The following is a 22,459-nucleotide window of genomic DNA, read 5'->3' as shown; positions in this document are numbered from 1 at the left end:
CTCCCGGCAATGCCGCAGGGCCACTCAGACCGGCTACGGGGGCCGCATACGGCCCCCGGGCCTGAGGATCCCCACCCCTTCACTAGGGCAAGGTATCTCATGCGATAGCCCACCAACTCAAATATGCAAAAGGACTGTATACAATGTATCATATGCAATCCCAGCAAGGGCTAAAGGCTGCGATAAATATTCATGGCAGCCCATAGGATCTGTTATGCAAGATGCATTGGAATGCACATCGCAATTGCAGGAAAATGTCATGCAATATGTTTCTTTTCATGCAATCCTTCACAGCAATGTGTTGGAATCACAGAAAAGTGCCCATATCACACTAGTGGATGGCAGACTTTAGTCTTCCCTTAGTGCAGGCATAGGCAACCTATGGCTCTCCAGATGTTGTGAAACTACAAGTCCCAACATGCTTTGCCATAGTGTTGCTATTATGGTGTGCAAAAACTGTAGCAAGGCATGCTGGGACTTATAGTTTGACAGCAGCTGGAGAGCCACAAGTTGCCTACGCATTCCCTAAAGCAGGCATGTCCAACGTTGGCCCTCCAGATGTTGTGAAACTACACATCCCAGCATGCTCTGCAATAGTTTTAGCATTCTCTAACCGCAAAACTGTGGCAAAGCATGCTGGGATGTGTAGTTTCACAACATCTGGAGGGCCAACGTTGGACAAGCCTGCCCTAAAGCCTAAGCCTAATTCTCACCACTGTGATCCATCTGGATAATAACTGTATCCCATGTTATGGCCCTAGGCCAGGGCTGGGCAATTGCGGCCCTCCAGATGGTGATGAACTACACATACCAGCATGCCTTGCATCAGTTTCAGCATGGCCACATAGCAAAACTAATGCAAAGCATCCTGGGATGTGTAGTTAATCAACATCTGGAGGGCCGCAATTGCCCAGCCCTGCCCTAGGTAGTATAGGGATGATATTTTTAAAGAAAGTAATTCCATAGAAGAATTGTAGGTGCACCCCTTGCACCACAGCATGGTTTGTAGTAACCTGCTGTTTTTGTTTTAATATCACTCAAGAATCAGGCCCAATGTGTTTTTAAAGCTTTTACTATTGTAGCCCATTCATCAAAAAGGCAAATATGCAGAGTGATCTGATTTACAGACGGCAGACCTGATTGTTGGGTGATCTGAACAAACAAATACTGGTACATTAAAAGTCCCTGATTCCAAGCACTTTAATGTCGGAAATGGGCAAGAGATTGTCCTGCATTTGCTGATCAGTACAAAGGAGAATTGTTCCAATATATTCTTGATATATTGGCTTCTTTAATCTGCAGTGGTAAAGGGTGTGATGATGATAATAATAGTAGTAATGCAACAATTCTGCCATGTATCCTGGTTTCACTGACATCAGCTGGGTTAAATGACCCATTTCTGGCACCAATGTTTGTTTTGTTTCAATTCCTATTTCTTGCATGACATTTTTAAAAAAATACAGACTTTGGGTAAAGCAGTATGACATATTTAGATGAGTTTGCAGTATGTTTCTACCAGGTACTTTGGATGATTGGTTTGGTTAGTTGTCATTAATTGTCCTTGAATGTCTGGGTTTGTCCCAAAATAACAGCTGCTTCCAATCAATGGTGGCATGAAAACGGCCTGATGTTACATGGGCCTGGAGAAAGCTCAGGTGACGGCTGTTCCGCGATCGGCAAGTGTGCCTGGCCATTCACCTACCACGTGGGCTGATGTTACATGGGCCTGGAGAAAGCTCAGGTGACGGCTGTCCCGCGATCGGCAAGTGTGCCTGGCCATTCACCTACCACGTGGGCTGATGTTACTTGGGCCTGGAGAAAGCTCAGGTGACGGCTGTTCCGGGATCGGCAAGTGTGCCTGGCCATTCACCTACCACGTGGGCTGATGTTACATGGGCCTGGAGAAAGCTCAGATGACGGCTGTCCCGAGATCGGCAAGTGTGCCTGGCCATTCACCTACCACGTGGGCTGATGTTACATGGGCCTGGAGAAAGCTCAGGTGACGGCTGTCCCGCGATCGGCAAGTGTGCCTGGCCATTCACCTACCACGTGGGCTGATGTTACTTGGGCCTGGAGAAAGCTCAGGTGACGGCTGTCCCGCGATCGGCAAGTGTGCCTGGCCATTCACCTACCACGTGGGCTCATGGTACTGAGCAGTATGGCCTATACAAGAGTATGGTACAAGTCTCCTGCCCATACATTAAAGGTCCATGATCTCTAAATGATGTTTCCATGGCTGTGACAGTGGGCGGCTCTGATTATTTCCGCTCTACTGAACTTGTGATATGTTTGATGCCGTCAAAAGTTATTTTTAAACATTGTGTTACTTGGACTGTGTCTCTAATCCGTGGAGATAAGATTGCTGGAATCACTTGTGTAAACAGGCACCTTGTTATACCTCCAGCGTTTCAGTGTTTCCCTGTATTGCCGTGACACGGAGGTGACAAGATCTCTTGTATATACAGTGTATACATTGTTATGGGCAAGGCTATTGTGTGACTTTCCAGCTTCACTTCAATCACAACTCACTGAATGCGTCGTCACCCAATGGGAGATTGCATTTCCAAAGCTGAGCAGGTTACCTGCCCATTGTATAGAGATTTCCCAATCCTCATTAATGGCCCCCTCCTCTCTAGCAGCGCTGATCTTATATGTGCAGGAGGCACTTGGCACCACTCTGGTCCGTACTCCCATCCTGCATGCGATCCATTAGCCGTGTTCTATGCAGCTGTCCTTCCTCTCTGATCATATATATATATAGGAGTGAATGGAGAGCCGTAGGAACTGGTCCCTGGGAGCGTAGGACTAAGTGGTATTCTGTGTCTGTATAATGCTACAACAGCGTTCTGCTCACCGGTGTGGCAGCAGTAATAATGATTTATTCATTTGAGTTTGGAACTACTTCCTCAGCCCATTTAGTACATGCGCTGGGTTCTAAATGTAAATTATTGATGTGGCCTGTGGATCGCTTATTAGAGTACATTTTAAAAACAAGTAGTGACTAAGGGCCATATGTACTAAGCCTTAAGTGATAAAGTACCAGCTAATCGGCAACCAACAGAAATGTTACAGGCTGTGTTTGAGAAATGACAGTTAGGAGCTAGTTGGTTGATAGGTGTTCTCTCTCCACTTTATAACTTTTCATGGCTAAGTACATCTGGGACAACGTATAGCTGAAGCACCGCGGCCCCTCACATGAGCATAAGTGCAGTAGATCACCCAGATGCATGTAGTGTAAGGGATTACTAATATCTATGATTTGAATACAGGACTTAAGGCCCCCACACACTGGAACAATTTTTTGTCCGATTTCCGAGCGATCGTCCGATATATGGGCCGATTATTGCCGATTATCTGTAAAAATCGGTTGATATATCGGACGATCGGTCGGAAATCGGCCAAAAAATCGTTCTAGTGTGTGGGGGCCTTAAGTCCTGTATTCACATCATAGATATTAGTAATCCCTTACACTACATGCATCTGGGTGATCTACTGCACTTATGCTCATGTGAGGGGCCGCGGTGCTTCAGCTATACGTTGTCCCATTGTTTATCCATACACAGCTGCAGTCATCATGGGTGCTAGAGCTGCATTATAAATGGGCTTCCCTTTGCTCTGCGCACATTTCAGAATACCCCGGATTAATAGCTACACAGATCTCTTGTGGCCAAAAGCAGTGTTGCCACCCTGACATACCCGTTTCCTACAAGGGGCCAGGTGCATTTAAAAAATGATAAAGTGTAAAGTGATAAACAACCAGCCAATCAGCTCCTGTAATTTTTCAAACCCAGCCTGTAACATGGCAGTTAGGAGCTGATTGGCCGATAGCTTCAAAAAGTGATAAAGTGGGGAGTTATAAATTGAGTGCATCTGCCCCAAGAAGAGATCTGTCTGACTCTGAATTGGCTTGGATATGCAAAAAAACAAAACTTAAATTGGCTCCTGCACATGTACAGTATACTAATGCTTGCCATTTGCTGCCATATCATTTTCAAGAATAGGCCCGAGTGTACAGTACACTCCATGAGCAAGAATACATAAGGTCTGTCCTTATTACTTTTGCAATTATCAGCAACCCCCAACACCTCCTGCCAGAAGGAGCAAGATGCAGAGGTCGTAGGTCAAGCCTCGGGTAAGCCACTCCAGGTCCTAGTACCCTCTAGCTGCGGGAGGTAACAGGAAGCACAGGTTGCGCATCAAACAGTCTGACCGTGACTGTCCCTTCTTCCTCCCTCATCAATGTCCACCTGACAGCTGGCGCCCTGAGGGCAATGCTTCGCACCACTGTGGAATAAAATGTAATATGACATGTGTCTCTCTTTCTGTTCTGGCTGGGAATGGATTTAGGCCTTTTGTGCCCCTAGAAATAGGATCTGTCTCCCTACTGAGACAGAAGGCAGACTGGTAGGGAAGTGTATGAGACATCCCTTTGGTAGGTGTGTTGGACAATCATAGCCACTTTCATTATTATCTCATCCCATGGAATCTTACGGCAGACAAGAGCACACATTTCCATTTCTTCAACTGTGAATGGAGATGGTGGTGAAAAGTATTTGCTTTGTGAATGAGCGGGTACAGAGGAGCAGAGCCGCTACAGAGGTCACCCGGTGCAGTGGTGCTGCCAATCCCACTTTTTAAATGTTAGCAGCATAAGATAGTAAATGATTTAAACATTTGATGTGCCATTTTGGCTTACTGCAGATCAGGGGAACCTATGTAATAGCCCGTGAGTTGCAGGCTGTGCGGGAATTAGTCTGCCCCTATTTGTCAAACGACAGTCACGTACAAGTCAACACCAAGTTGGTCAGTGTGTATGCACACGTGTGGTGTCCAAAAATACAGCCAGAGAGGAAACTGTCCAGTGGGTTCTGGTTTCCAGGTGATCTGTACATTATTGTTGTGTACCTACGACAGGTATCATCTGGTATGTGTGATCCTTATGGGACAACATACATCACCGAATGACCGGATTTTGAATGAGTGGTTGCTCTGTAATTAGTCCTTTTCCATGATTGGTTGGTTTCTTATTGCCGTAGCGCCTCTTGTGTTTGTAGAGTTGTCTATTTTATTTTCTGTATAGTGATAACTAATAGAACAGTCTCGGGTTATGTTGCATTTTAGTTATCATGTCGTTCAGCTGTTTTTAGCTTTCCAAGTTATTCCATGTGTGATTTACGTGTCATGATTATTATAAAATTTTTTTATTCTTATTACTAAAACACAATGGCTATTTCCATTGTTTGTGTGTATATATTAGTATATTTAGTGCTTTGTGTTTTAGAAAAACAAGGCGCAATGTCCCCATGACCTCACTCGCCCAGGAGATGGCATTTAGCAGCTCGCTGCTTTCTCCAAGGCTGGTTTCCTACACGCAGTCCAGCAGAGGAAGTGGGAGGTAGGGACTATGCTATGATTCCGATGAGTGTGTGCCCTCCGTGTGCCTCATATTTTTTTTCCACCTGCTCAGTTTATTTTCTATTGTAGTGAAGCTGATCTTTTGGGTCTGTGATGTACGCAGGTAACAGTCTTTACAGGAATCTTTGACCAGCAGCCAGCACTCGCCTGGTCATCTCTCCATGGGGTTTATTCTAGTTCATTCTTTCTGACAAAATCCTTCTTAGATGGACAAAACCATGTGCACTGCAGGGGGGCGGATGTAACATGTGCAGATAGAATTAGATTTGGGTGAGTTATTTTGTTTCTGTGCAGGGAAAATACTGACTGCTTTATTTTACACTGCAATATAGATCTCACTTTGAAGAAAAACCCCACCCAAATCTAATTCTCTCTGCACAAGTTACATCTGCCCCACCCGCAGTGCACATGGTTTTGTCCATCTAAGAAGGATTTTGTCAGAAAGAATGAACTAGAATAACCCCCTATGTCCTTACAGACATTTCTGAGGAGACCTTTTATTCAAGCTTTTTATATCTAATTAGATTGCAGCACAAAAACTATTTGGACACCTTGTAGAGGAGGAATCTCACTGTCTCTTATCCGGAGATGGGCAAGTGAATGTAGAATTCAGGGGCTGTTCTGCAATCATACATCTGTGATGCGCTGCTGCGCACATCACCACAGTATAAAGTAGCCCGGCATTGCTAATTTGGTAGGCAAGTAGTGCCGTTGTTCTAACCAATGGGATAGCACTGTGCAACCAGTCACTTTCTAGGCACACTGGCATCTGTCCAGCGCCGGGATTACCTTATTCTACCGTACAAAACCATTTATACATACTTCATGAATTATTGCTTGTTCTCTGGCTGCTGCCAAATCTCTAATACTCCCATACCCAAGTCATTGACTGCAGTGATACCTCATTTTATTTCCCATTTTCTATAAAATGGGAACAAGTAATTTTTTTTATTGTTTTACGATGCAGCAGAAGCTTATTCCAGCTCTCACTATAGCTGGTTTTAGTTCTGTGCTCTCCTATAATGATTAGATCATGTACTCCAGTCTTCTCTATACAGTATAATCTGTCCCTGCTTATGCAGCCAGTATACAATCCTTCATTAGGCACACTGCACATATAGCAGGGGATAGACTTGTCTGGGAAATGCGTTATGAGGAGGACGTAGAATATATTAGTTCTAGACTCTGTGCCATGTAGCCCCACAACTCCTACAAGCAGGTTATCTGAGATCTGTGTATAGAGGAATATAAAACCGTTATTTATATTCAGTCGCCCCATTTTGAATGTGAGTTATCCAAGGAGACACAGCTGAGTCCTATTGTACGAGCGAGTGCTTGTGTGGCATCCAGTGTCTTCATCCTACTGCCCATCAGACCACCGTACATGCCATTAGACCACCATACCTTCCACTACAGTCCCCATCAGACTCAGCCGTATGCCGGTCTCTGGTTCCCAATTTATAGTTTATCATATAGTACTTCCTTATTTCATAGCATGACACACAGCAGGGCCCTTAATGAGCAGCATGTTATACAGTAAGGCCCCCGATTCCTAACCTACCCCATCATAATGCCTGTAATTCAAATTATTATTATTAGTTTCTTATATAGCGCACACATATTCCGTAGTTCTTTACAGAGTATAGTTGAACATTCACATCAGTCCCTGTCCCAGTGGCGCTTACAATCTATCTATATTCCTTACCACATGTACACGCACACACAGACATTCTAGGGTTAATTTAGTTTTGGAGCCAATTAACCTACCAGTATATATTTGGATTGTGGGAGGAAACCGGAGTGCCCAGAGGAAACCCACGCAAGTACGGGGAGAATATACCAACTCCATATTATGCCATATCATGGTATCCTGATATCATAGTATGGCACACCGTGATGCCCAAAATTTGTATGCCATGCAGCGGGGCCCCCTTATTCCATAGCTTGCCACGCAGCAAGGCCCAACTCTATATTATGCCACACATGTGGGCCTTTGGTTAATTTTATAGGTGGAAGACCTCCAAACAAAATGTCTGCAGTGAAATGCTTTGACTTTAATTGTGGCCGAGCACGTAATGATGTACTGGACAGATGGTGGTCTATTGTCCCCAGTGGGAGCTATGTATTTGGCTAGTAATGACAGCTGTCACCTGGGTGGATGAACATATTACGTTAGAGGCTGTCAGTCATTCCTGCATTGTGCATGGATTACGTCACCATGCTGATGGCTGTGTGGCCATGCTGGGTCTGCTGGGACATCCCAGAACCACAGGCGAGGAGCATTGTTAAGCCTCATACACATTGGGCATGTGTGCCCAGCGTATATATGAGGAGCGATGATGTGGAAATCCCTGGGTGGAAAATCGATCAGTGCATATAAACTGAGCTATTTCACAGGGGGTGAACCACAAGACTATGGATGGAAAGTCGTTCACTCTGGTGGTAAAACAGCCCAATGGATGGCGGTGACCAGTAATGATACGGGAGCTTGCATCAGCGCTCATTGTCGGGGCATACACACTCGGGGATTTTGAGTTGAAAGTAGCTATCAGCCCAAAATTGACCAGCCTTTATGAACCTTTAGGACTACATAGAAACATAGAATTTGATGGCAGATAAGAACCATTTGGCCCATCTAGTCTGCCCCTACAACCTCTTTATTCCATACAGCATTTAAAAACACACACGGCCACAACCTCAGTACTGTGTGAGAGTCATTTAATCATCACACTTTGTGGTATGTTGCATCTGAGATGCCCACTCATCCCCTCAAATCTCTGTCCATGTCATGGCATCTGAGATACAAATGACACCAATCTTACAAGGTAGCAATCTCACATTACACATTGCCACGCTCTGTGCTGTGGTATAGTCTGTACCTAGCTGTGCCCCCCCCCATATTCATGTTGCATATTGTGATATGACAGAGTACACAGTGGTGTGGTGACCCTCCTTCTCTTCCCCTCCAGTATCCTCTGTGGCACAGTATAATCTGTAGAACACATTGCGGTATGTTGCCCCCATCCCGTGTGCCGTGTTATTATGCCTTGTGGTGTGCCTCTCCTGACCGCTGTGTTATGTCCCGTTCCTTACTGTGCTGCTGACTTTGGCACATCCCCAGATCTGTGTCATGAACTCTGACTTCATTCCAGAAGGAAACGTTTGTGTTATGATAACACAATCAGACTTTCTACCGACTGTTGAATTTGATTCCTTTAATATTTGCTTTCAGGAGACCAATTACATAAAAACAAACAATATCACTGTAACCTGTGCCAAGATTACCATTAAATGTGCCATAATCACACAAACCTTGGGCTGCTGCCTTTCCTTAGCCGTGTTACCCTGATCTTCGGCCGGTGCTTTCGGAGCCTAGCACTAATGAGGTTTTCAGAGAATATTGGGTATGAAGTGGGAGACCACGTGTTAAGGGTTAAATAAAGCAGCCGGTTACTTGGGTGATGAGACCGGTACATTAAGCGTGGATAAAGTGGCCATTTGTTGTGATAGCGTGTTTTGTACACCGATCCCGTGCCTGGCACCATAGGACAGAGATGGGGAACCTTTGTTATTGTTATTGAGCTACACATCCCAGCATGCCCTGCAACAGTTTTAGCATGGCCAAATAGCAAAACTAGCAGGGCATGCTGGGATGTGTAGTTCAACAACCACTGGAAGCAAAAGGTTCCCCATCCCTGCCATAGGACATTGCCATATGACCTGTCCATGATTAAGTCCTAAAAATGAAATGCGTGTCCTCTTTCCCAGCTGTGCTTCCACCAGTCTTGCGACTTCAGCCTGACAGTAACAGGACACATTCTGATTGGCTATTGCTTATATGTGCACTAAAGGTGCTCATACACGATACAATTATTGTTTGCAGTTTGGACTAGATCGCATACGTTTTGCAATGAGATGCAATGCAATCTAGTACGAAAAGTATGTGCAGCATGTACTTTTTGTGCCGTGCGATGTGATGTAATGTGCATGGGAGTGCGTACTGCACCGTATATGGGCACTTTATTTAAGAATAATCTGGCATCACACATCCTGGCCTATAGGTCAGAGGTTCTCAAACTGGGTCGTGACCATCTCAGCATGGGGTCATGACTCCATGTTGCTGACCATCGAGCTAATGACTCCTCTGATTGCTCAGCCAGTGATCCAGAGAGTCTAAAAAATCATTTGAATTGTTTGTTACTTCAGACTCCTCGCATCACTGGCTAAAGGTAGCTATACACTATTGTGAGAGGTCCCAGCGGTGTATGGTCATCCGATCCACCATGAGCTGCCTAGGACCTTCCTGGGTGACAGGATCGCATGCGGCACATTGACACGGGACTGCACACTGGATCGGATGTAATACATATGCAATTTGGGCTTTATTGTCTGATGGGGTGCAGATCAAAATAGTTTGAGAGCCCCATGGTCTACGTCATTTATGTTTACATATATTTATGATACCAGTCTCCCCTAAGCCTTTTTTCAAACCGTAGCTACATGGTTTTTATGACTTGTCAGAGTGATACTAGGCTTGATAAGATAAGCAAGTTTCACCTTAATGGTGTCATGAAAACTTTTACTTATGTTTTACTGTTTTTTCCCTGTCTTACCAGTTACCTTGATAACTATCCCCCGAGGTCAGTGCACAAATCACCGTAAGCTGACAGTGAAGAAATATGCATTTGTAGAGGAAATTACACATTCTGAAACTATGACTGACTGGCATCCCAGAATGCACCATACGCTGTCATTACCTGGCCCTCCAATGCTTTTTTTTTTGCAGAGACGTGGCAGCCATTTAGAGTACTGAACCAGTATTTACGAATAGATTGATCTGAGATATATTGCTGCAGCACGCATAATGGCCTCCACCGCTGACTGGGCACGTAGCTAAAGACTGGGCCAGATGCACTAAGCTTCAAAATTAATAAAATGGAGAGTGATAAACAGGCAGCCAATCAGCTCCTACCTGTCATATCACAGACTGTGTTTGAAAAATGTCAGGAAGGAGCTGATTGGTTGGTTGTTTATCATTCTCGGTTTTATCCCTTTTGAAGCTTCGTGCATCTGGCCCATTGAATCCTTGTGTGAGGAGTATTGCTTGGATTGACAATCACAACATTTTATATTATAAGATATGCACAGAAATGGCTATGTTTAATGTATTGTCCACCCTCCAGAGTGGTACTTTTTATCCTCCTGTCTCCTCTGATGTCTGTGTAACCAGGATAGACACCTGAGCGAGCCTACCACACTTGTACACATATGCACAAACTATGGCAGTGATAGGCAGTCAGATAGGCTTTAGGGGCCCACATGGAGCCACATTTCACTTGTTCTCCATAATAACTCATCTGTAACAACTTATAAGCAGCTACAAGTAAGCTGGGTACAATCCTATGTCCCATCACCTGGTTCCTGCTGGCCAATAAACTGCTTATAAAGGTCCTGCAGCCTTTGAGATCAAGAGGTCTCATCTTATGTACTTTTGTATTATGTAATATTTTTGGGCAGCCCTCCTGATAGCGTAGAAGCCCGTGCTCGCTAAGCTATTTCTTGCACAGTGAGTGCGGTGCTCGCAGGCGCTGACAGGAGGTCAAGCTGGGGGGGACACTGCTCTGCTGATCAGGAGTGATCGGAAAAGTGTATACCCAGCTTATATATGCTCTACCAACCTGGGCTGACAGTAAAGCAGAAAGGACCCTTGTGCCACAGGAGAAGTCACCTGTTTGCCTCTTCACTGCACTAAGGATGGATACGTGCTTGTCCAATCCTCAGGTGGTCAAATTCCAAATCCTACCGCTTCCTACTGCAGACCTGCTCACAGATTCCACATCCAGTCTCCATGCCTACATACCTGTACACTTTTGTGTGGGTGCCCCCAGGTTCATTAACCAGCCATGGACCTCTTGTCCTGGACTGGTATTGGGAAATAAAGGAAAACGCATTGAGTTCCCCCTGTTTTTCAGTAACCAGCTCTTGGCTAAACCAGCCAGAGGGATAATTCCATAGCAGTGAGACGCACATCATGGGGTCCCCCTACCATCATTAACCAGCCCCAAACTGCCCAGACCAGAGCTGGAATTCCCTATAAAATGGGGTCCCCCTTCAAACAGCAGCCAGTTAACACACCACTGATGGCTATTGGTATGGAAAGGGTTTATATTGTAGGAATTGACTGGGATCGGAATCTCCTAGATACAAGCTCACCACCATGCATGGTTGCAGCAGCTGTTAACATTCTGGCTACTGAGCAGTACCACTGATGCTGGAATGCGCCTGGTGTGCTGAGCTGCCGAAACCAGAGTTTGATTGCCATGCTGAACACTGTTGGCTGATCGCTGGGTGGGTCTCCTGATGTTTAAAAACCATTTGCCCTGACTAGGATCAGATCAGGTGAGAATACACACTTGTCCAATGCCTGACCCAAGTGGGTCTGGGGATTGTACAAGTGTGTTTTGGGGATGCGAACAGCCAGAAAACATACCTAATTGTGCTCAGTGGAAACTTTAGCAACCCAGTCATGGATAGAACATACAAATTCTACACCATCGGTGGCCAATCCGGTCCTCGAGATCTACCAATGGTCCACATTTTCCAGATCACCTAGCTGCTGCACAGCTGTAGTCATTACTAACTGTTGCACTTTCAAACCTGCTGCATTCATTCCTACTACAGATCCACAGGTGGCCTGATATACATGAACTGTTGGTAGATCTTGAGGACAGGTTTGGCCAAGTGTTATTTATAGTATGTTAATCAGTGTTTATAAAGACTAAAACTATTTCCACCACAATTCTGAATAACTTCTAGATAGGATTACTAATCCTAACTCATTGTGAACACCAGTCGTACATCTGTATTGCAACCAGTATCAAAATTGTCATTTAATAGGAATTTAAGAAAGCTGCAATTGACCATATTGTGAATGGTACTTAGGGCGGGATATATTAAAATACATTGCCGCTCCACCACAGCAATGTTATTGCATATGTACTAACAATAGAGCCCCCCGCCCCTCATATACCTCTCACCTCCGTCACCCTCTGGGCTCTCCTCTGTCCCCCCACAGCCAGAGGCCTAAGCAGGCTGTCCCCGGTGTCGCCCCCCCCCCCCCCCCCTGAAGCCAGAAGGACCTCCAGCTGCGTTGCAAGAAGGAGGAGAACTTTACGATCCTGGTTCAGGCTTCTTGGCGGGGGGTTGGCATCTATGGCGGGTAGCGACAAGCGGCGATAAGAAGCCCATAGGCTTGATACCCTGGTCAGCGAAAACGCAGTGGCCGGGTCTTAATACATTTGAAAATGCGGTAAAACCCTCAAACACATCCCACCCTTAGAACTAGATCTTAGAACATCTACTTCTCGTTGTATTACTTGTTTTCAGGGGGGATTATTCAATAATTTTTCTCCAACTCCGATGCTTATACACAACTGGAGGCAACTCCGCCTTCTAGTAAAGGTGACACTAATGTTAGGTCTAGTCACTGAAATTTGGCGGCACAAGGAAATATTCCTACAGGTACCCCACCCATAATTAGCCCCTTGGTTCCAGAACTGCTGTATTATCCATGTTTCCAGCTTATTGGTGGTACATACAGCAGCATCCCAATGGCTGCCTCCAGGAATGCTGTGAGGAACATGACTGAGAGGCCAAAGTGTTGTCTCCACGTTCCCCAGCTCTCATTCTGATTGAGCATTTGTGAGATGTGATGGAAAAGAAAGTCCAAACCTTGGAGACCCCACCTCACAATTTACAGGATCCGCTGCTTATATCATGGTACCAGATATCGTAGGACCGACCTCAGTCAGTAAACCAATTGTAGGTCTCCAGAGATAGTATCATCTGTACTGTGATTTTTAAATATGTTTTCAGAATCTTTACAGTGTACTAATTTCACCACTAAGACATGAGGTACTGTATAAGGGCCTCCTACCTCAGTACGGTCTTTCGTTAATATTAACCCTTTGGGTGCAACTTCTTCCGTGAGAAAAGTATCTGCTAAAAAATGCCAGAGTCGCTCACATTTGTTATATAAATTAAAATTTTAGAAATATTAAAGATTATATTTGCTATGTAAGGTCAACAGGTGATTATGATCAATAAAAATGTTTGCTTGACAAATTCATTAGGCGCTCAAAGGGTTAAATTCCTCTTACAGGACGTTACTGGGCCAAACCGCCTGGTCACACTACATGATTTTATTATTTTGTGGTGCAGAGCGACTTCTCTCACATCGCTGAGTTACTCCTTTGGTAAGAGGGGAGCAACGTTCTAGCACTGACTCAGAAATCAACGGTAAACTTTCCAGAGATCTCTTCTTCAGATCTAAAGCCGTAGAGATCAGGGAATCTGCCAAAGCTGGTTTTTAAACACAAACCAACATTACAGTAATCCGTATTGCATTACTACTACGTCTGGGATAATGAAGCTATTATTACTGTTTATAGTATTACGAACATATTACAAAAGCTTTGTAATGACATAATTACCAGTTAGAAGTCTCCGTAGTCCTTTTGTTCAGAGACTGCAGTATTTTATTGTGTAACTGTTGCCTCGTGTACAGTGATTTGTTCAGGAGCTGATTGCGAATTAAACCAGTTAGCTGTACAGTGTGTGCTGCTGGTTCATCTACATCTTTTGTCCCTTAAGGTCCATACACACTGGGCAACTATGCCCAGCGTGTATGGACAGCGATGATGGCGTTCATCGCTGCGGGGAAAGCCGCTCAGTGCATACACACTGAGCGGCTTTCCCCCTGCCCGGCGCCGACGGAGGGGGGGAGGATGGCATTGTATAGCAGAGCGCTATGCAAAGCCATCCTGAAAGATGCTCATTTGCTGGTATATCCATACACACTGGGCGGCTTTGAGCTGAAAGCCGCTCAAACCTGCTGTTTTTAAGCGACTTTCAGCTCAGTCGCCCAGTGTGTATGGGCCTTTATTCCCGGTAGCATTGTCCCTGTAGCTTTAGTCCTGCATGTTGTAACTCTAGGGTTCAATGAGCCGTCTTTGAGCCACTTTGCTTTGACACTGGTAACAGCTTGGGCGGATAAAATATGTTTTTGGGAGTACTTGTGTGTGTGTGTATATATACTACAGTAGTGATTGCAGCTCCACCCCAAGGAGAAATTTGGCTTGAAGTCCAGCAAGTTATGGGATGTGTGCTTAGCTGAGCAAACACATTTACAACTGCATTATATTTATTATAGATTTATCAATAGATAAATGTACCATGAGCGGTTCCCTGTGGCCTCCTGTTGGGCACCTTGCACCAATCGGGTGTGGTATAGGGTTCCGACAGTCGGGATCCCTACTGGCCAGACTCAGACAGCATGGAGAGCGCAACAAAGCCCCTCGCTGCGCTCGCCACCTATTCTATTCTCCCTCTATGGGGGTCGTGGACCCCCACGAAGGAGAATAGCCGGTGGCCGTCGGGAACCCGTCTGTCGGTGTTTTAACAGTCGGGAACCCGATGTCTGGTAAATGACTGTCGGGACCCCGTCCGGCACCCGAGCCAATCCTCCTAAGCCACCTGGATCTAGAGGTGTACCTGTACATTAACATGGTTTTGGAAGTCTGCATGCACAAGTGTCACATTTACACAATCACTAGTGCAGACTTTAAATATCTATACTTTCCTACCTGATCACTTCTTATAACAATCATATGACTTTGGTGCAGGGATGCTTAGGGAGGCGTAAGCTAGCGGCAACTGCAGATAGTGCGTTGTGCTGCAAGTTTGATGGACACTGCAGTGGCTTAAATTCTGTCCAATTCTACAGGATCTTTTATGGGGCATTATAACTGTGCCAGGGAGGTGTTAGCTGATGGCTTCAGCCACTGTTCTAGGACTTTGATTCATTCTGTTACCGACACTCAGGCCCTTATTCTGGTTCACTCGCAAAGGCAAATTCCTTCTTAAATGGACAAAACCATTTGCACTGCGGGTGGGGCAGATGTAAAATGTGCAGAGAGTTAGATTTGGGTGGGGTTTTACTTAAGTGAGGTCTATATTGCAGTGCAAAAATAAAGCAGTCAGTATTTTCCCTGCACAGAAACAAAATAACTCGCCCAAATCTAATTCTCTCTGCCCCACCTGCAGTGCACATGGTTTTGTCCATTTGAGAAGGAATTTGCCTTTGCGAGTAAACCAGAATAAGGGCCTCATTTTAGCATTACGCTCTGTGCAGCAATTATCTGAAGACGTGTAGCATTGGTCACTCCTCTGCATGTGCCCAGTTACAGCTCTGTCTGTCCACAATGATATTCCACACAGGTGATTGATATTATACAGAAAGTTGGTCGGCAAGCTGTGATAGGGCTGTAAGTCATAGACTGACTGGGCATGCTGGGACATAAAGTGTAATTGCAGCGTGTATGGTATGCTGCTTTTTTTTTTTTTTTTTTAAACAAACAAATCGAAATACATTTTTGTCCCCTTGTATGTATTTCAGGTGGAGGTGGCAAACGAAAAGGGAGGAGTAAAAAATGGAAGGAAATCCTGAAATTTCCCCACATCAGCCAGTGCGAAGAGCTGCGGAGGCAACTGGGTGAGTGTGCCCATGGTTCATGGCTTACACAGAGAAATAGTCCCGCAGGGTTAGACCTGGAAAAGGAAGAATGCTCTCATTTTTTGTGTATTGCTGAAATATAGTGATACACAGCTGGTGCAATGTTCAGGGTTTCTGTCCAGTAACATGCCATGTCCGGTATCCAGGCCCTAACACCTGAGCCCCGGAAGAACATCATCATATCTGCCCCATGAAACGTGTTGTCCAACTACATTGCCTGCTTTCTAGGGCTGTTCAACTCTAACTATCTATATATGAAAGGCTAAATACTCCACACCTCTGAGGTGAAGTACCACCAGGGACCACTAGCTGCCACAAATTTGCTGTAAATGGACAGAGGGACCTATGAAGACAGAGATTGGAGGGAGGAGCAGATGGGGACTAAGCTGTCATTTTGACGGGCTGTTAACTGTCTGCGTGGTGTCATCCTATTGCCTTCTGAGGACACATGATTCTAATAAACTTTCTCCATTAGCGTATGGATCATAGGATAGACAAGCATTCGGTCGACGTGACTGAAGGTTGACAGGGACATTAGGTCGACATGGGGAAGATTGATGTGGGGTTTTTCACCTTTTTTTTTTTCCTGAATGTCAACACAGTTGATATAGGCACTAAAAAAGGCACCACTTCCCCTTGCGTTGCTTTCTGCGCTCGCCATGCGTCGGGCACGGTACCTCACTACACTCGGAACACTATTTTATTCTCCCACCACGCCCTAGTGGATAATAGGGTGTGAAATACCGCATGGCGGCTCAAAATAAAGTATAAACCTCATGTCAACCTTTTGACCTAATGCTTGTGTTACCCTAATGACCTAACCCCATGTCGACATTCAGTCGCGTCGACCTAGTGACCGTATCCCCTCCATTACCCTTTCTGTGTGGCTGCTCTCAGGCACACTCATTCGCACTGTAATGCCATGTTGCATAGATCTGGCCATGGTCTATGCATTGCCAGGCAGAAGGGACAATACTGACATCCCTGCCTGCTAGAGAGCCCCTTGTGTCATCCCACTGTCTGCCCCCTGGGAGGCTGAGCATCACATTGTTCCTGGGAATCTTTAGCTGAATATTTGGAGATTATCCTATTTTCCCCTCCCTCTGCCAGGAATCTGAGCACTTATTAGACTTTTCTTGATTTTGCTGCGATCTGTACTTCCAAAGGTCCTGGCACATAGCCCAGGCTCTATACATAGAAAAGTCGCTTTAACAACTAAATCTTTATGGTTCTATTTCTGTGCCTGAAATTTTCTGTGCGTCTTATTGATGAAACTCTGCCCCTGCCAGATGACTTTTATTGTGTCATTTCCTTAATTGGTCATTGTCTCAAGCTGCAATAAAACACAGCAAATCAGATAGTTTATTTAGTTATTGCTGCCTTTGTCAGGCCCAATATGACACAACCCCTCACCATTTTATTGGGATCGATCGGACTGACTGGTGGAAATGACAGATGGACGATGACCAATATCTGAGTATGTCTGGCCATCCTCTGGCTCTACGGATGGCGGTTTGAGCCTGCACTAGAAGCAGATATTGCACGCCTATCGGCATTTAAATGCTGGCAACTGCACCCGATTTAGCACCCTTCGCAGGCCGGGATTTTTCCCCATATGGGGTAGCGAGCAATTCAGTGTGAATACCATCTGCTGTAAAGTGCGTCTGGTGCTGTGATGATTCGCACTTGCAAATTAATTGCGGCTAATGGGATCGCGCCCCCCCCCCCCTAGAATTTACCAATGATAACATCAAAGGAGTTAAAACATGTGCCACAGAGAGGCGGCACTAAATGGTCCCACATGTGTTGGGCCTATGCCTTGGCACTGCAGTAGACGGGTTGGCTCTGATCTGATTTAGATGACATGGGGGTTGGCATTTGCTTCTGTTTCTTTGGTTTTCAGATCACAGCATTAAGGGCCTGATTCGGACCTGATTGCACAGCCGTGAGTTAGCATTGGCTAGCTGTCCTGCTAGAGTGATCTCCCATCTTGCGAATGATTGTGCTCACTGAGCGAATGGGTGTGTACAGCTGCACATCCATTCGCCACTGAGCGAATATGTCTAAAACCCATCCGAACAGGCCACTGTCTAATGACTTTTACACTGGGCGGGCGCCGCATAGCCCTGGACTTACTTGGCGGTGCGATGGAAAAAGGCATATCCAGGCTGCATCTGACATCACACACCGTCCCCTAGAGCACTCAGACACGCCTACCATTTTCCTGGACACTCCCAGCATCTGTAAAGTCAGGCCTGCGGTTTTTTGGGCGCTCCCACCAAATGGCCGTTTCCACCCCCAGGCGTCCGCAAGGTGACTGACAGAAAGTAATTCTGTCAGTCACCTGGTGAACGGCGTGCAAATAGAATAAGTTTCAGGATGGCCTCACGTATGTTTACTGCAAACTGTACTCAAGTGCAATGTATCGATATACCGGCCGCCATGCTATCAGGTCTGAATCAGACCTCAATTGTACACGTTTCATGTATTTGTGCACACTTAAAAATGGCCGTATCGCTTTGGCTGTTGGTTAAGCACTGGTCATTGGCTGCCATTTTGTTTAGTAGCAGTGGCCATTAGGTTGGTGTCGCACATGTTTTCTTGACAGAAATATGTAGTCTCCTGTGTTGGCCGAAAGCTAATTTTCTTGGAAATCAAATGGAATTTCATAGGCAATTGTTACTGAGCATACTTAAGACCTGTCTAATCCCAACTGTGTTTTAGACCATTGAGGTCTATAGGCTGGCAGCACTTCCCCTCTATAATGAGTTGTCTTCTTGCTCCCAGCCCCTGCAGTAGCCCTGCTCCTTGTCTCCTCTGGAATATACCCTCATAGTAACCAAGTAACCTGTGGCAAGGCCCAGTATTGTATGTTCATCCACATTAGCAGCCGGAGGTCACTGTGAATAACTGGAAGTTTGATTTTTTTTCCCCTAGGTTATGGGAACAATGTTGCATGTATGGCTAATTTAGTAATTCAGTGTTTTGTTTGGAGAACTCCTCTAAATGAATCCTACTTTAACAATGCTGCCTCTTAAGCTCACAACGGCACATAACGGGCAATGTGCTTGCCCGATATACAGGTGTCTGTGGCTACTGACATCAGGTTTAATGTTCTGTGCCTTAAATCTGATGATATCGCTGGTGAGATGTTTGCAAATGAGGGACTGAACAGTGATGGTTCTGTCCTTCATTTACATCGATCAATGTGTACCCCAGGGTCTGGTCTGGGTACACGTCGCACAAGTGTGTACTCCGTTTTACAGAAAATAATGTAATCTGCTCATTCCCACAGATCGGGACTACACCAATCTCTGTGAGAAGCAGCCAATCGGACGCCTTCTTTTCCGCCAGTTCTGTGAAACAAGGGACCATCTCTTCAGATGCATCCTCCTCCTGGACGCAGTGGTAAGGACATACTGCGTTATTGCATTGTGATATATGGAGCTGGCACTTGTAAACTGTTCAGTGTGTTCAGGGTACAGCTCTGCACCCCATCGCAATACAGAACATTGTGTTTACAAAAGCCCTGGTTTGTGTCCCCTTATTAGATATATTATGAAGTGGCCGCAGATGAAAAGAGGAAAGAGACCGGAGAGGAGATTATTAAAAGGTTCTTTACCTCATCGGTGAGTGATTATGTTGCTGGAGGTCTAAGCACTGACCAATGCAAGGTCTTCTTCTGTTTGTTTTATATACATGCCTGTGTTCCCCACAGCCACTGTTCCTGACTTGTACATGTGTATACCAGTGATCATCTACTGCTAAGGAATCCCCTGTCTTCATGCTTTGTTTCTTATCAACCTTCTAATAGACTTAGGTACCCTGTGGTCAGTTTTTGTTTGGCCACAAGTCCCAGCGAACCCTGTCACGGATTGCCGCCTGTTGCCCACATTTGCATAATGTATAATGAGCAAGCCCCGGATTTTTAGGATCTGAAAAACAAAAATTAGTTTTTATTTCAATCCATGTTTTTGGTAAGAAATCTCCACTTATTATTATTATTTTTTTAATCATTTCAAACCCAGTTTGATTTTGCAGTGTAAATGATTGCCGCTTTAAAAAAAAAAAAAACCTGGAGATTTTTTACCAAATCGCTCACTTTCTGAATCTCTTAGCCTGTTTAATTTCACCCTTTATATCTGCAGTGCCATCTCCTACACTGTGACATTTTGTGCAGTACACCGTTCGTGTCACTGAGCAGGAGCCTCTACTTTTGGGTCACCCATCAGCGGTTGAACCTTGGGTGTGGCTGCACCCCCACTGTAGATTTGTCCTGTTACTGCCTTGCCGCTGCTGTGATGCGCATGTATTGTGGAAGCACTATGCCACGGCTTTTCTATAGAAGCAAATGAATTGTGCGTTTGTACCCTCGCACCTGTGAATCTCATACTGCAGTCTCGCTGTTTATGCTGCGCAGCAAGGCTGTAAAAGGAAACTGCTGTATATATTATAGTGTTCCTTCTTGGAACAGGGGCCGGCAGGGCGCCGCTGCACGGAGGCAGCGGCAAGGGGGCGGACCGGGCCCGCCGACGTCACTGTTCTGGGCGATCCCGGGCCGCTAACGCCCCAAAAGGGCCGCGCTGTGTCTAAAAGGTGCGGGCCTGGCCACCGCCGTCAAGTAAAAGGGCGGGCCCTGCCACCGTCGTCAAGAAATGGGGGGGGGGGGGGGGGCAGCCGCCGCCGTCACAGAGGAGGAGCAGGAGGCAGGCTGGTTTAGCAGGGCGCTGCCAAAGGGTCAGGGCGCATTTTGCCCTTTAAAAATTGGGCAGGGCGCAGCGCCCCGCTAAGACAGGCTAGCGGGAAAACTATATTAATTACATATGAAAACTACTCATTGCACACATTTCCACAGTATATTTATATAGTTTTAACTTAAGTAACACAATTAGGTCTTTTTAGGTTCTAATAGTCAAAATAGATCATATTAGGTCCTGTAGAAATTAAGTATGTTATTCCCAGGTAGATAAAACAAAAAAGGAAATTAACGTTTTAAGTGTAATGGGAAAGGGTAAGAATCCAGGACTTAATAATGACCTTAAATTATCAATTTTTTGTTCCCAGTCCTACTAAGTGCAATATGTGGGCTTACCTCTAGGTGTCCCCAGTGGAAACAGGACCGTATAAGTAAGGAACATATCTTACATAGAAACATAGAATGTGACGGCAATCACATGTGATATGTACTTTACATATTATAGTCTAGTCCAAATCTTATGTAGTCCAAATAACATAACATAGCTCAAATCAAGTGATAAAGTGTCTGGTTTTTACACTGGCCAATCAGCTCCTATATGTGAAGTTACAGGCTTGGTTTGACAGCTTGGTTTCACAGGTAGGAGCTGATTGGCCGGTGATAAAACCAGACACTTTATAACTTCACTGAGCTTAATAAATCTGCCCCTGTGTGTGGTCACCTTAAGCCAGCAAATCATCCCTCAGTGTGGGAATGGCTGGCAGTCCTAGGGAGTGCAGACCTGGCTGTGGAGCCGTTGAAGGGAAATGGGATCTTTGAATGCATCTAAAACCGAGACCACTGGATAGTTAATGAATTCCCCTAATAATCATGTCCAGAGAATATCACAGAACTGGTAGGAATGCTTAATAACATAGAAACAACCTGTGAGTACAGCTAGGATGCCAAACTGTGTCTGCTTGCCCACAAAGGCAAGTAAATTAGTTCAAGGAGTGGTCCAAGGGAACTGGGGAAGCTTCTGGAAGTAATGCAGTCTATTACTGGACATACGTCTTCGAGCTTTATCAGAGGCACTTGTAAGTGCTATTAGACATCAGTATAGTAGTTGGCTTCCTCAACCACCAGGGGGCATAACTAGTTGTGCTGTGATGATAGAAGCAATGGCCAGAGCTGAATTTGCCAAATCTCCCCCCAATGCAAAAAAGACTATTGGGGGAAATTTATCAAAGCTTGGAGGGAGAGAAAGTACCAACCAATCGGCTTTTAACAGTCATTTTACCAGGTGTTTCTTAGGAGTCTGATACTGTGCTCCTGGTCCTGTCCATGTACACACAGGAGTAGTATGTTTGCTTTTCTGGGAAGGTTCTGTAAGGTAATGCATCCTGGGGTGCCTCTGCTGTTAAGTGGTTATGGTAGGGGCAGGTGTTCTCTCTGCAGCGCAGTCAAATATTCAAATAGAGGAGCCACACCAAGTGCCAGTGAGTCTGGGGTGGCAGTGGGTGTGTCTTTTGCAGCTCCTTGAACCCACTCTATCCAGCACATGTAATTGTCATACATATGGCACAGATCTTGCAGCAGGTATACAGTGCCGATGATTGGTTCCGATTTATGCAAGTTCCACTTCCTTTGCATACCAATAAAGCCAAGCTACAGCATAAAAGCTGAGCTGATTGTCTTAGCTGCAGACCGAGGGTCTGAGTAAGAGACACTGCTGCCAGACAGGGACATCAAGTGCGCGGTAGGCAGCTTGGCTCCTCTTTGCGCCAGGGCAGTGA

The 22,459-nt window shown here is 45.4% G+C and overlaps 1 protein-coding gene across 2 annotated transcripts in view; it reads left to right on the top strand.

Annotated features, from left to right (window-relative positions):
- The window catches only part of LOC146075559 (G protein-coupled receptor kinase 5-like), a 45,391-nt gene that overhangs the window by 3,981 nt on the left and 18,951 nt on the right, over positions 1–22,459 (top strand). For both annotated transcript variants that reach the window (XM_083184907.1, XM_083184906.1), the window contains exons 2-4: positions 15,872–15,967; positions 19,284–19,396; positions 19,540–19,617. In XM_083184907.1, the coding sequence (XP_083041033.1) occupies positions 15,872–15,967; positions 19,284–19,396; positions 19,540–19,617 (287 nt within the window). The remainder of the gene's footprint in view (positions 1–15,871; positions 15,968–19,283; positions 19,397–19,539; positions 19,618–22,459) is intronic.

Source organism: Crinia signifera, chromosome 4 (assembly GCF_055691185.1).
Source record: "Crinia signifera chromosome 4, ASM5569118v1, whole genome shotgun sequence".
NCBI lineage: Eukaryota > Metazoa > Chordata > Amphibia > Anura > Myobatrachidae > Crinia > Crinia signifera.
This window is presented reverse-complemented; position numbering and strand designations above follow the sequence as displayed.